The sequence below is a fragment of the Pinus tabuliformis genome, chromosome 7 (genome assembly GCF_031772625.1).
Source record: "Pinus tabuliformis cultivar Carrire ecotype Pingquan chromosome 7, CPIR1, whole genome shotgun sequence".
In the NCBI taxonomy this organism is placed as follows: Eukaryota; Viridiplantae; Streptophyta; class Pinopsida; order Pinales; family Pinaceae; genus Pinus; species Pinus tabuliformis.
In genome coordinates this window covers 1,460,351,533-1,460,364,177 of record NC_142293.1, presented here as the reverse complement: position 1 = coordinate 1,460,364,177, position 12,645 = coordinate 1,460,351,533, and the positions used below count along the sequence as shown (strand labels likewise).

Sequence of the window (12,645 nt, the reverse complement as noted above, 5' to 3'; positions counted from 1 at the left end):
CAGGTTATTAACCTCCCCACCCGGACCCATGGGCTACATGATGGGTTGTCGTCTACCCACGCAAATATTGTAAATATTCATGTTATAAATATGGACTCTTGGTTAATATAAAGCTTCTTCCGAGGAATTAACCTCCCCTCATTATTTAATTCATGTAAACAATTTCTTAATTTGATTATATATTCGTTATCTTATGAGGTTCGAATATATTTAATATATAATTCATGTAAACAATTTTTTAATTTGATTATATATTCATTATTTTAAGAAGTTCAAATATATTCATTATAGGGGAGGGTCGCCATTACATGTGCGCCCTCCCCGCCACGTCAGATAAACACGCGTAAAAGCACATGGAGCCGGTACGACACCTGTCCACCGTGGAGCTCCATGTGTTGGCTACCTTATCAACCCATAAATCTTTGTCTTCGCGCCATTTCACAGGTTCGTTTGGGGTTTTTGCTGCGATGTATGAGTTTCCCTGTGTGTTTCTGCTCGGGGCCGGTCGTTGGGCGAAGCCCCCCGCCGATTATGGCACGGGACGGCCCCGGAACCTGCGCACTTCGTCGTTTATAGCTGTGCTGTTTGAGGCGTTTGTTCGGTTGACAGGGTTTGTGGACCTGCGCGCTTCGCCTGGTATGCAGGTGCTGGTGCGAATGTTTGCTGGAGTTTCAGGGTTTGTGGTTGGCACAGCGCTTCTCCTTTTCTTGTGCTTTTCCGCCTGGAGTTCTTGGTCGTTCTGGAATGTCAGTTGTTTAGCATTTCTCTGTTGCTGGTCTTATTCGACGATTTTGTTGTTTGGGGAGGAGTCGGTCGCTGTTTTACTGAGCTCGAGGTCAAATGGTGTTTTGCTGTCAATTTGCTGTTTTGTGGTGGTGTTTTTGTGGTTTTCAGTTCCCTAATATATATTTTTCTTCTCGTTGCAGGTGTGCAGAACGTCGTTGCAGGTGTGGAGAAGGTCTGGCGAGCTCCAGGGAAGGTGGGGGAGGTCGGCGACCATGTACCCGGTAGGATTTTAATCCTACCAGCATTCTCTGTGTTTTTCAACACAACATCTCTATTTTTGGATATTTTGTAAACTTTTATGGCATTTTATGGCATTTTTTGGAGGATTTTTTTCCGAGGGTTTAGGGTTTATGGGATATTTTGAGCTGTTTGTTGTTGAAGGTTTAGGGTTTATGGGATATTTTGAGCTGTTTGTTGTTGAAGGTTTAGGGTTTATGGGATATTTTGAGCTGTTTGTTGTTGAAGGTTTAGGGTTTATCTGAAATTTCGTTGTTTTCGTTGTTTTCGCTGTTTGGTTGCGCTGAAAATAACAAATTCTTTAATGGCCATATGTATGGGGCAGTGTAAGTCTACCATTGCAGTTATTTAACTATGGAGGAAGAGAAGTCCTGTTCGTTTTTGGAATTTGTTGGAATTTGTTACTCCTAGTTATTAATTTTGGTGCTTTTTGCTATGTTTTGCAATATGGATATCCTGTATACACAGTCCTTTTTGTTTCCATGCTGACGTTGCTCTCAATTGACTGATTTGAGTATATTTATAGTTTAAGCAAATATGGGGTTTTTTTTGTTGCGCTGAAAATAACAAATTCTTTAATGGCCATATGTATGGGCTACCATTGCAGTTATTTAACTATGGAGGAAGAGAAGTCCTGTTCGTCTCTGGAATTTGTTACTCCTGCTTATTAATTTTGGTGTTTTTGCTATTTTCCTGAACCTGATGTATATGTTTTGCAATATGGATATCCTGTATACATAGTCCTTTTTGTTTCCATGTTGACGCTGCTCACAATTGACTAATTTGAGTATATTTACAGTTTAAGCAAATTTGGGGTTTTTTTTGGTTGCGCTGAAAATAACAAATTCTTTAATGGCCATATGTATGGGGCAGTATAAGTCTACCATTGCAGTTATTTAACTATGGAGGAAGAGAAGTCTTGTTCGTTTTTGGAATTTGTTACTCCTGGTTATTAATTTTGATGCTTTTTGCTATTTTCCTGAACCTGATGTATATGTTTTCGGACCTCTGACATTTTCCTTTCCTCGAGATGTCTCGGACAGTGGCTGTCATATGCCACCCTTTTGTATCTTATGATGTTTTTTATATTGTCAATATAATATGTGATGCTTTTTTCTCTGAAAAAAAAAGTTCACACATTTTACAGTCGATTCCAAAACCGGTTACTGATGGTTACAGAGATAAGAGAATAAATATTTTTAGTAATGAATTATGTTCTCATACATAAAATGCATTTCAATAACTAACCCTTCTCGGGCTCCAACGATAAAACCTTACTGTATCAGTGACTTTTCATTTTAATTTAATTAAGGACGTGGATCATGTAAATGAGCAAATATGACTTATTCCTAGGTCCCGCTGATTCAGTTGTTCACTTCAAAGTTCTAATGTAAATTAGTATATGATATAATAGTTTACTCATTGTGTGAATATCTGAAGTAGTCTCTGTTTCCAGCCCGTCTTAGGGTTCACTGACTAGCTATTACAGAATACAATGGGTAGAAATTGCTTTGTAAGCATTATGGTTGAAGCATGAGCTATCAAGTTGAATGATGTTCCTTTTGATAACGGTCCACTTATTGGAGCCATAAGTGAGTTTAGAGCTTTGTACAGTGCTGCAAATTTGATGCCTTCAATGTTGAGATCGAAGGCATAAAAAATACAATGTATAAAATGCTCTTAGAGAAAAGATCATCCAAAGATTAATGGGTTGAGTGTCAAACCCATCTCTCCTAACATCTGATGTCAAAATTTATTGACCACATGAAAAGCCATTGAGCCATTGAGGTGCGAACTGTCTAGCCATTGAGCCATTGAGGTGTGAACTGTCCACTAAGTAGAAGAACCGAGACATATTAATATGGAACCACATATAGAAATCGAAAGAATGTTCAATACGGGATGATCAAGAGTATCTGTCTCAGGGTTTCCATCTGATTGTGAGGGAGTTGAGTGGACAAAGCTATACTTCTCCCTCCTTCACTTCCAGCGAACAAGGTCATCCCTCCAATTGCTCCCAAGAATGGGGCTTGCACATTCAGTGGCCTTACTGTTCATTTTAATTTAATTAAGGATGTGGATCATGTAAATGAGCAAATATGACTTATTCCTAGGTCCCTCTGATTCAGATGTTCACTTCAAAGTTCTAATGTAAATTAATATATGATATAATAGTTTACTCATTGTGTGAATATCTGAAGTAGTCTCTGTTTCCAACCCGTCTTGGGGTTCACTGACTAGCTATTACAGAATACAATGGATAGAAATTGCTTTGTAAGCATTATGGTTGAAGCATGAGCTATCAAGTTGAATGATGTTCCTTTAGATAACGGTCCACTTATTGGAGCCATAAGTGAGTTTAGAGCTTTGTACAGTGCTGCAAATTTGATGCCTTCAATGTTGAGATCGAAGGCATAAAAAATACAATGTATAAAATGCTCTTAGAGAAAAGATCATCCAAAGATTAATGGGTTGAGTGTCAAACCCATCTCTCCTGACATCTGATGTCAAAATTTATTGACCACATGAAAAGCCATTGAGCCATTGAGGTGCGAACTGTCTAGCCATTGAGCCATTGAGGTGTGAACTGTCCACTAAGTAGAAGAACCGAGACATATTAATATGGAACCACATATAGAAATCGAAAGAATGTTCAATACGGGATGATCAAGAGTATCTGTCTCAGGGTTTCCATCTGATTGTGAGGGAGTTGAGTGGACAAAGCTATACTTCTCCCTCCTTCACTTCCAGCGAACAAGGTCGTCCCTCCAATTGCTCCCAAGAATGGGGCTTGCACATTCAGTGGCCTTACTGTTCATTTTAATTTAATTAAGGATGTGGATCATGTAAATGAGCAAATATGACTTATTCCTAGGTCCCTCTGATTCAGATGTTCACTTCAAAGTTCTAATGTAAATTAGTATATGATATAATAGTTTACTCATTGTGTGAATATCTGAAGTAGTCTCTGTTTCCAGCCCGTCTTAGGGTTCACTGACTAGCTATTACAGAATACAATGGGTAGAAATTGCTTTGTAAGCATTATGGTTGAAGCATGAGCTATCAAGTTGAATGATGTTCCTTTTGATAACGGTCCACTTATTGGAGCCATAAGTGAGTTTAGAGCTTTGTACAGTGCTGCAAATTTGATGCCTTCAATGTTGAGATCGAAGGCATAAAAAATACAATGTATAAAATGCTCTTAGAGAAAAGATCATCCAAAGATTAATGGGTTGAGTGTCAAACCCATCTCTCCTAACATCTGATGTCAAAATTTATTGACCACATGAAAAGCCATTGAGCCATTGAGGTGCGAACTGTCTAGCCATTGAGCCATTGAGGTGTGAACTGTCCACTAAGTAGAAGAACCGAGACATATTAATATGGAACCACATATAGAAATCGAAAGAATGTTCAATACGGGATGATCAAGAGTATCTGTCTCAGGGTTTCCATCTGATTGTGAGGGAGTTGAGTGGACAAAGCTATACTTCTCCCTCCTTCACTTCCAGCGAACAAGGTCATCCCTCCAATTGCTCCCAAGAATGGGGCTTGCACATTCAGTGGCCTTACTGTTCATTTTAATTTAATTAAGGATGTGGATCATGTAAATGAGCAAATATGACTTATTCCTAGGTCCCTCTGATTCAGATGTTCACTTCAAAGTTCTAATGTAAATTAGTATATGATATAATAGTTTACTCATTGTGTGAATATCTGAAGTAGTCTCTGTTTCCAACCCGTCTTGGGGTTCACTGACTAGCTATTACAGAATACAATGGATAGAAATTGCTTTGTAAGCATTATGGTTGAAGCATGAGCTATCAAGTTGAATGATGTTCCTTTAGATAACGGTCCACTTATTTAGCCTTTTTCATGCTCAACTTGATAATGAGAGCAACTTGATAATGAGTGCTCTCAATTTCTCAAGTGTCCCCTCAATGAATAAAATTGTTAGTGGCTTTTTCACATTTAATAAAACTTATTATGAGGTACATTGCCTCCTCATTGATTTCTGTATTTAGCCTTTTTCATACTCAACTTGATATTGAGTGCTCTCAATCATAATAAGATTGTCTGGTCATTTGATTTCTATATTTAGCCTTTTTCATATGCAACTTGATAATGAGTGCTCTCAATTTCTCAAGTGTCCCCTCAATCAATAAAATTATTAGTGGCTTTTTCACATTTAATAAAACTTATTGTGAGGTAGATTGCCTCCTCATTGATCTCTGTATTTAGCCTTTTTCATACTCAACTTGATAATGAGTGCTCTCAATCATAATAAGATTGTCTGGTCATTTGATTTCTATATTTAGCCTTTTTCATATGCAACTTGAAATGTTATTATTGAATCCCCAAACATCGCAGCAATGACCCCGAACAAACCTGTGAAATGGCGCGAACACAAAGTTTTATGCAATGATATGATGGCCAACACATGAGCTCCATGGTGGACAGGTGTTGTATCGGCTCCATGTGCTTTTACGCGTGGTTTTCTGACGTGGCGGGGAGGGTGCACAGAATAACTTATAGAAATAGTTTTATCATAATTAATATTTTACAGAAAGACATATTCCATTGAAAATTTCTTATCAACACACAGTTAGGTTGCCACAAGAAATCACTACTAGGTTGTTAGCCAAAATGTTTCTTAGGACAAGAAAAAGATACAATCTAGTGTTCTAAGCCAAAATATTTTTGTGACAAGAAAAAGATACAATCTAGTGTTGTAAGCCAAAATGTTTCTGTGCCAAGAAAAAGATACAATCTATCCAAAATCCACATCATAATGTGGTTAGAACCAAAAACATATGGCACCCCTATTCTTTATGGCCCTGAGAATCTTGAGTGCCAAAACTCCCCGAGTTACCTTCTTGAGCCAGGTAGGTTGGCCTACCAGTCAAGGGCTGATTAGGAAATGGTTGATTGATGCCATATGATTGATTCCAATTTGCAGCTTCCAACCATGGAGGTACTGAGTACCCATACCTCACATTTTCCCTACTGACCCCTGCATTAAGTGGAGGTGTGTAATGAGCATACAGAGAATTGACACCAGCTCTGGTAGGAACAAGGCAAGTGGGTAAACCCTCAGTTTGATAGTGGGGCACTTGAATGTTTATGAGATCTTGGAATAATGGTGTATTGTCTGCAATGGAGTCCAATGAGTTTGAAATAATCCTGGTTTCATCAGCTATTCTTGTATCGTTGATCATCCCTTGTTCCTTTTCAAGCATTTGTTGTGCCTTTCGTTTTTCCTTTTCCTGTCTTGCCATTTGCTTTTGTTGGTCTTTAACTTGCCTTGCTTTATCTCTTTCAATCCGTTCTTCTGCTCGACGTTGTGCTGCAACAATCCTTGCTGCCTTCTTCTCCTTGACTATATCCTTCTTTTTCTGTTTTAATTCTTGCATTTCAAATTTCTTTTTTTCTGACTCAACTAACAGGTTTATATAGTCCTCTGAGGTGAGTAACTGTGAGCTTCGGCCCAGACGAAGACTACCTGGTGCACCTTGATTTTTTTTCATTGATACTCTCTCTACTGGTAGCTTTAGGAACCGTCCAAGTGTCTTCTCCACCCCTCCCACCTGCATGTCATTGCTTGGTACTTCCCTTTCAGTATCTGTTGGAACTGATTGAACCATATCATTATCTTCATTTGATGCCTCATTATGTCCTTCATCTTCTTCCATTGATCTATTGTCCACAAAAAAATGAACAATTTCACTGTTCAATTCTACTGGTTGTGAGGGCATGTTCATGCTTTCTTCATTGGTTGCTGAGACACTATGTGCATTCATATTGATCATTGCTTCTGCTAGCCATGAAGGTGGGGTTACTTGGCTTGGCAATGTCAATTGGTCATTGTCAACTGCATGTTCAACAATATCATTAGCAATATCAGCAACAGGAATTTCATTTTCTTGAGTTGGTGGAACAATCTCCATGTTACTAGGAATTTGTTCATTGTTATATTGTGTTTCACATACAGTTTCATCATCTTCAGCATATAAGTGTCCTTGAGACAGGGAAATCATATTGCCAGCTGCAACAACATCATCTTGGTCATCTACTTCTTGCACTTCAACACTTGTTTGGACATTCCCTTCTTCCTGACCATCCACATGAAACGCTTGGCTACAACCAGTATCATGCATAAGAGCATCATAGTTCAGTGGCCAGATTCCTGTCCTCCTAAAGCCAGCCTTGATATTTGATGGTGTCAAAGCCCTTTTAAAAGCTTTACTTGCAAGCTCTGCTAGCTCAAACCTTTTCACCTCAACCCCTGGATTCTTTGCCATCCATGCAGCACGCTCCGACCTGAAATAGTTCTTGAAAGGGCCAAACACACTAACATCAAGGGGTTGCAGCCTATGAGTGGTATGAGCGGGCAATGTCAACAGGTCGATGCCTAAATTGTTTGCTTCCTCAATTGTTTGTACAGCCATGTGGCTCCCATGGCCATCTAATATCAAAAGGTGTCTGTTATTAGGCGAGACGCCACCTGGTACCGATGCAGCAAAGTGAAAAAGCCAACTTAGAAACAGTTCTTTAGTCATCCATGCATGGGGATGTGCAGCCATGCATGCACCTGGTTCACAGTTCTGTATATAGTTTTTCAGTTGATTTTTACCTTTGAATAGATAAAATCCTGGGATTGAAGTACCAATTGCATTAACACAACATAAAATAGTTATCCACTCCCTGCTCTTGGGCAAAATCTTTGGCACATTTCGGCTCCCTCTCTTGGCAATTACCCGCATGCCACAATTCCTCCCTGCCTGTAAACCTGTTTCATCACAGTTCCATATATGGTCTGCTCCATAAGAATGTTTATCGTAAGCACTAGAAAGTGTGTCATAGAATTTTTGCACAACTGCAGGGCGCAAATTTAATGCTCTGTCTCTGTCAAGGCCCTCAGCAGTACGCAATACAAGTTCTGGATGCCTTTTTTTAAACCCAAACCACCATGATTTACCAGGAAACCCATCTTTGAATGGGTTTGGCCTCCCTTGACAGATTTGAGCAACTGTTGATTTGAGTTGTATCAACTCTAGCCCATGTCCCAGTTGGGCCATCTCTTTACACCACTCAACCACCTCGGCCTCCTCCTCCTCAGTCATAACTGTAAGAGGCCCTCTACGTTTTGTATGAGTCAGTCCATTTATCCAATAATGTATTGATGAGGGAGGAATACCATGTTTTTTTGCAGATGCCCGAACTGAGTATCCATTAAACTCTATGTCGTCAATTGCAACTAACATTTGTTCTTTTGTCCATCCTCTTATAGCACTGATCTTTTTAGTTGAGCTTGCCCCTTGGACTGTTGTTGATGGTGGTTCTGTGGCTGATGCTGTGTTAACATCAGCGGCTGTCACATGGTCATTTTCAACAATGTTCCCTGGTGCATTGCCGTCATTGACATCAGCTGGCCTGTCATCATCGGACGATGTGCATCGCAGCTGCGCACCCCTTGTCACTCTCCTACCACTTCTCCTTGTACGAGCAGAGTAACTTCCTTTTGCCATAGATGCAACAACCTGTAAAATTATTGCATGCATTTAGACATTAGAATATATGTCAAATTATGCTTTATTACTTCTGCAAAAATTACTTTTTCTCTATTACAGGAAATTATCAACATGTATGTTGCATTTAGACATTAGAATATATGTCAAATTATGCTTTATTACTTCTGCAAAAATACTTTTCCTCTATTACAGGAAATTATCAACATGTATGTCACTGTTTTCATATATCATTTTCCATTTACTTTCAACAGCTTTATACAGCTAAACCAATGAGGTATGTAAACATGTATGAATTACGTCATTCTCCTTATATCTGTTAAAGATTAGGGAATACAGGTAATAAGTAGGTCTATTCAATATGTACTTACCTTATAGAGTAGAGTGTAATCATTACTAATGGTTGAATCAGTGCCATAAGTAGAACCATGGAAATCAAAGTAATGAGGAAACAGAGCTTGTTACATTAGGATATGCGTATACAGTGATTACAGTCTATCCATATGTATTACATTAGGATATACATATACAGTGATTACAGTGTATCCATATGTATTGATTATGTATTAGAACACAATAGTTATGCAATTAGAACACAGTAGTTACATATGACTCTTTCTAACCATGCTTGTTTACCTAATTGTGTTTTCTCATTATCTCAAATCTTACAGTCATCTTACATTAGGATATGCGTATACAGTGATTACAGTCTATCCATATGTATTACATTAGGATATACATATACAGTGATTACAGTGTATCCATATGTATTGATTATGTATTAGAACACAGTAGTTATGCAATTAGAACACAATAGTTACATATGACTCTTTCTAACCATGCTTGTTTACCTAATTGTGTTTTCTATGGTCCATTCATCAGTTCTATGGTCCATTCATCAGTAGTAGAAATTCACTTATTTGCATTCTTTCGACTCAATATCAAAATTTTTGCTTTCTCAATAGCTTCATGCTTCTGAAAATACATGTCTTTCGATTATGTTTCAATGTCTTTCGATTATGTTTCAATGTGATGTTTCAATGATGATTGTCAAGGTCTGAAAATATGTGAAAAATTACTAAGTTTATCAGAGTCATTAAAGTTACAATTCGTTTTTGTTCTATGTTTTAACTCATTCTGCATAGAACCCAAGCCATAATAATCGCTCAATTCCTGTAAGCTAAGCTTCAATTCCTGTAAGCTAAACAAGCTATGACTACAGTGCTAACTGCCTTTTTACTACCTACCTTTTTTTGCATTGCATCAATCTTGGGCTGGAAGTGGTTCGAATGCTGGCTTTGATTCTGATGCTATTCAAGGTTAGACTCGGTCTCCGATTGGATATGGCTAGGGAGATGAAACTATATAAGGAACGGGAAGGGATGTGGGGATTGCTTGCTTGGAAGGATAGCGAGTCATGTTTCTTCTTCCAATGATTAGCTATTGGCTATGACTACAGTACTAACACGACATACGTAACCTCTGTGATATGTAAGCTGTAATCACTATTACATTTGATTCTATGGTCTCCTAGGTGTCATAGACAATCGGTTTTACTTCAGTTTAATCGAGTTTCATTGCAGTCATTTATTTTTTATATTTTTCATATACTTTATTTAGTTATTTTGAATATTGTGAAGAACAATCTCTGCTCCAAGATTTCTCTCCATTATCTGTGACTTAATTTACAGAGCTGAGTTATGTAAATCCCCATTCCTTTGGTCCAACTTTTACAACTTCGTATGGCTCGGGCTCTCCATACCCTAAGGTCTCGAGCTCAACGAGGTGAAAAGATATGAAGGCCAATAAGATGGTCATCTGCTATGTTACTTATAATTGTGTTTTCTCATTATCTAAAATCTTACAGTTCTATGGTCCATTCACCAGTAGTAGAAATTCACTTATTTGCTCTATGTTTTAACTCATTCTGCATAGAACCCAAGCCATAATAATCGCTCGCTCAATTCCTGTAAGCTAAGGTGTAAGCTAAGGTTCAATTCCTGCAGAACCCAAGCCATAATAATCGCTCGCTCAATTCCTGTAAGCTAAGGTGTAAGCTAAGGTTCAATTCCTGTAAAGTAAACAAGCTATGACTACAGTACTAACACGACATACGTAACCTCTGTGATATGTAAGCTGTAATCACTATGAAGCTGATGATATAATAAGCTAGAACACATACATAAACTCTGTATAAAAAAGGTTAACTGTAACTGTATAGGTTAACTGTCACCCTATGGACAGAACTGTAATGTAAGAAATCTGATAAATGAAAACAATGAAAACAGAACTGTAAGAAGAATGAGTTGTAATTCATATAACTAACTTGAATATATTGGCCACTGTTTTGTGATGTTGTCTTCAAGTTTGCTGAATAGTTTGAAAGCATAAGATGAACTTCAACAGTGGGTGGACTTCTTTTATAGTTTTGGGGACTTGATTTTAATTGGTGGACATGGATGCACATGGATTGCAATGGCTTCATTTTGAATGTGTGGTATGGATTTAATTTGATGTGATCTAATGGTTGGGAATTGTTTATTTGTTGATCCATGTGCTTTGATCTGTTTTAATGAGAAATAGAGTGAGATGGGTGTCATTTATTGCAGTTATTGGGTCTGGGTATCATTTATTGAACAAAGTGGATTTAATTGTTATTGGGTTGGGTGTCATTTATTGAACAAAGTGGATTTAATTGTTATTGGGTTGGGTGTCATTTATTGAACATAGGGTGTTTAGCTGTTGAACAACACAGCAGTTATGCTGACATACATTCCTTTTGTTATGTGCAGGTAGGCATATTTATTTGGGATGCAAAGTTGCAGTTCTGATGAGTGGGGGTTGAAGTGACTGCTGTTTTGTACTTCTGGAATAGACCAGTTTGGAAGCCTTTATGGCTCTAGCTGTTTTCTACTTGGGTCAATATGTTTTGCAATATTAAGTAGTAAAATACTATTTATGGACACTTGTGGGCCCAGTCAATGTATGGGTGATTTTTGGACATAATTTAATACTTATTTATACATAATGTTATTTATTTCTGTCTAAATTTTGGTTTCAAAAGTCTTAATCACTGGTGGTTTGGTGGGACCAGTATTATATCAACTACTGGTCCCTGCACAACATTAGGAATCTCTCCCCTATATACAAATGAAAGTAATTATGAATATATATATGTTTATAATATTACTTTTCGTTATTTTTTAGAAATAAAAAATTACAAACATTCAGATACATATTTTCTATCTATCTTCTCATTATTTTTTATCTTAAAAAAAGTTGCACATTTCAACTGTCTATAAACAAATAATAAGACTTAAGTGGACTCTTATAACTTAGAATGAAAATTTTACAACAATTTGCAAAAATTAAATAAAACTTGTACAAAAATTTTAAAAGTCATGTAATAGGTAATTTAAAAGTAAAACCGTCTTAAAAAAAATTTCTTCCCTGGGAGGGAAACAGTCAAAACCCCTGCTTCCAATTGAATGCCAAAGCTGCCGAAAAGATTCGCTATCAGAGCAGGAATTTTCAGAGACCGATAGAGACATTCAATGCATTAAGTGAATGTCTAATCCACAGTTGTGTGATGTGGTAGGACTGTCCAATATATGCATTAATTACATTGAAGAGTGGAATTTGCCAAAACTGGAGTCATGGAATACGTTAAGTGAATGTCTAATCCACGGTTGTGTGATGTGGATGGGACTGTCCAATATCTGCACTAAAAGTCATGGATATCTATAACACTCATACCTTTTGGATGTAGTGTACCGTGACAGGTACTTAGTGCATATTAAATAATCTATAATATTGGTTGCCTTCGTGTATGGCCTCTCATCTGTGTGCAAAGACCTTGTGCCTTCGTGTATGGCCTCTCATCTGTGTGCAAAGACCTAAAGACAAGGAAGGCGGATTTTCACACAGTCGATTGTCAGGTTTCCACCAGTGGAGATTTCCGATATCCGGCAAAATCAATTGTCATTGATCTTCATGTATGGCCTCTTGTTTGTGTCTATATTTGTTCTTTCGCGTTTCAACAGCGAGATGTGGTTAATTACATTGCAATCTCACATGATCTGGGGGTCTCGCT

At 37.8% G+C, this 12,645-nt stretch overlaps 1 protein-coding gene across 1 annotated transcript; it reads left to right on the top strand.

Annotated features, from left to right (window-relative positions):
• The first annotated feature begins 454 nt into the window (after positions 1-454).
• Positions 455-11,580, top strand: LOC149253293 (uncharacterized). Its single transcript, XM_089456802.1, has 3 exons — positions 455-835; positions 927-1,007; positions 11,345-11,580. The coding sequence occupies exons 1-3, from the start codon at positions 468-470 to the stop codon at positions 11,346-11,348; spliced, it is 453 nt and encodes a 150-aa protein (XP_089312928.1). The 5' UTR covers positions 455-467; the 3' UTR covers positions 11,349-11,580.
• The last annotated feature ends 1,065 nt before the right edge of the window (positions 11,581-12,645 follow it).

What these genes read in the sequence shown, in the direction of transcription:
- LOC149253293 (XM_089456802.1), top strand. Translation starts at nt 468, where the DNA reads ATGTATGAGTTTCCCTGTGTGTTTCTGCTCGGGGCCGGTCGTTGGGCG. An exon ending in GCTGTTTTACTGAGCTCGAG is followed by an intron (nt 836 to 926) that starts GTCAAATGGTGT and finishes TTCTCGTTGCAG; the next exon opens with GTGTGCAGAACGTCGTTGCA.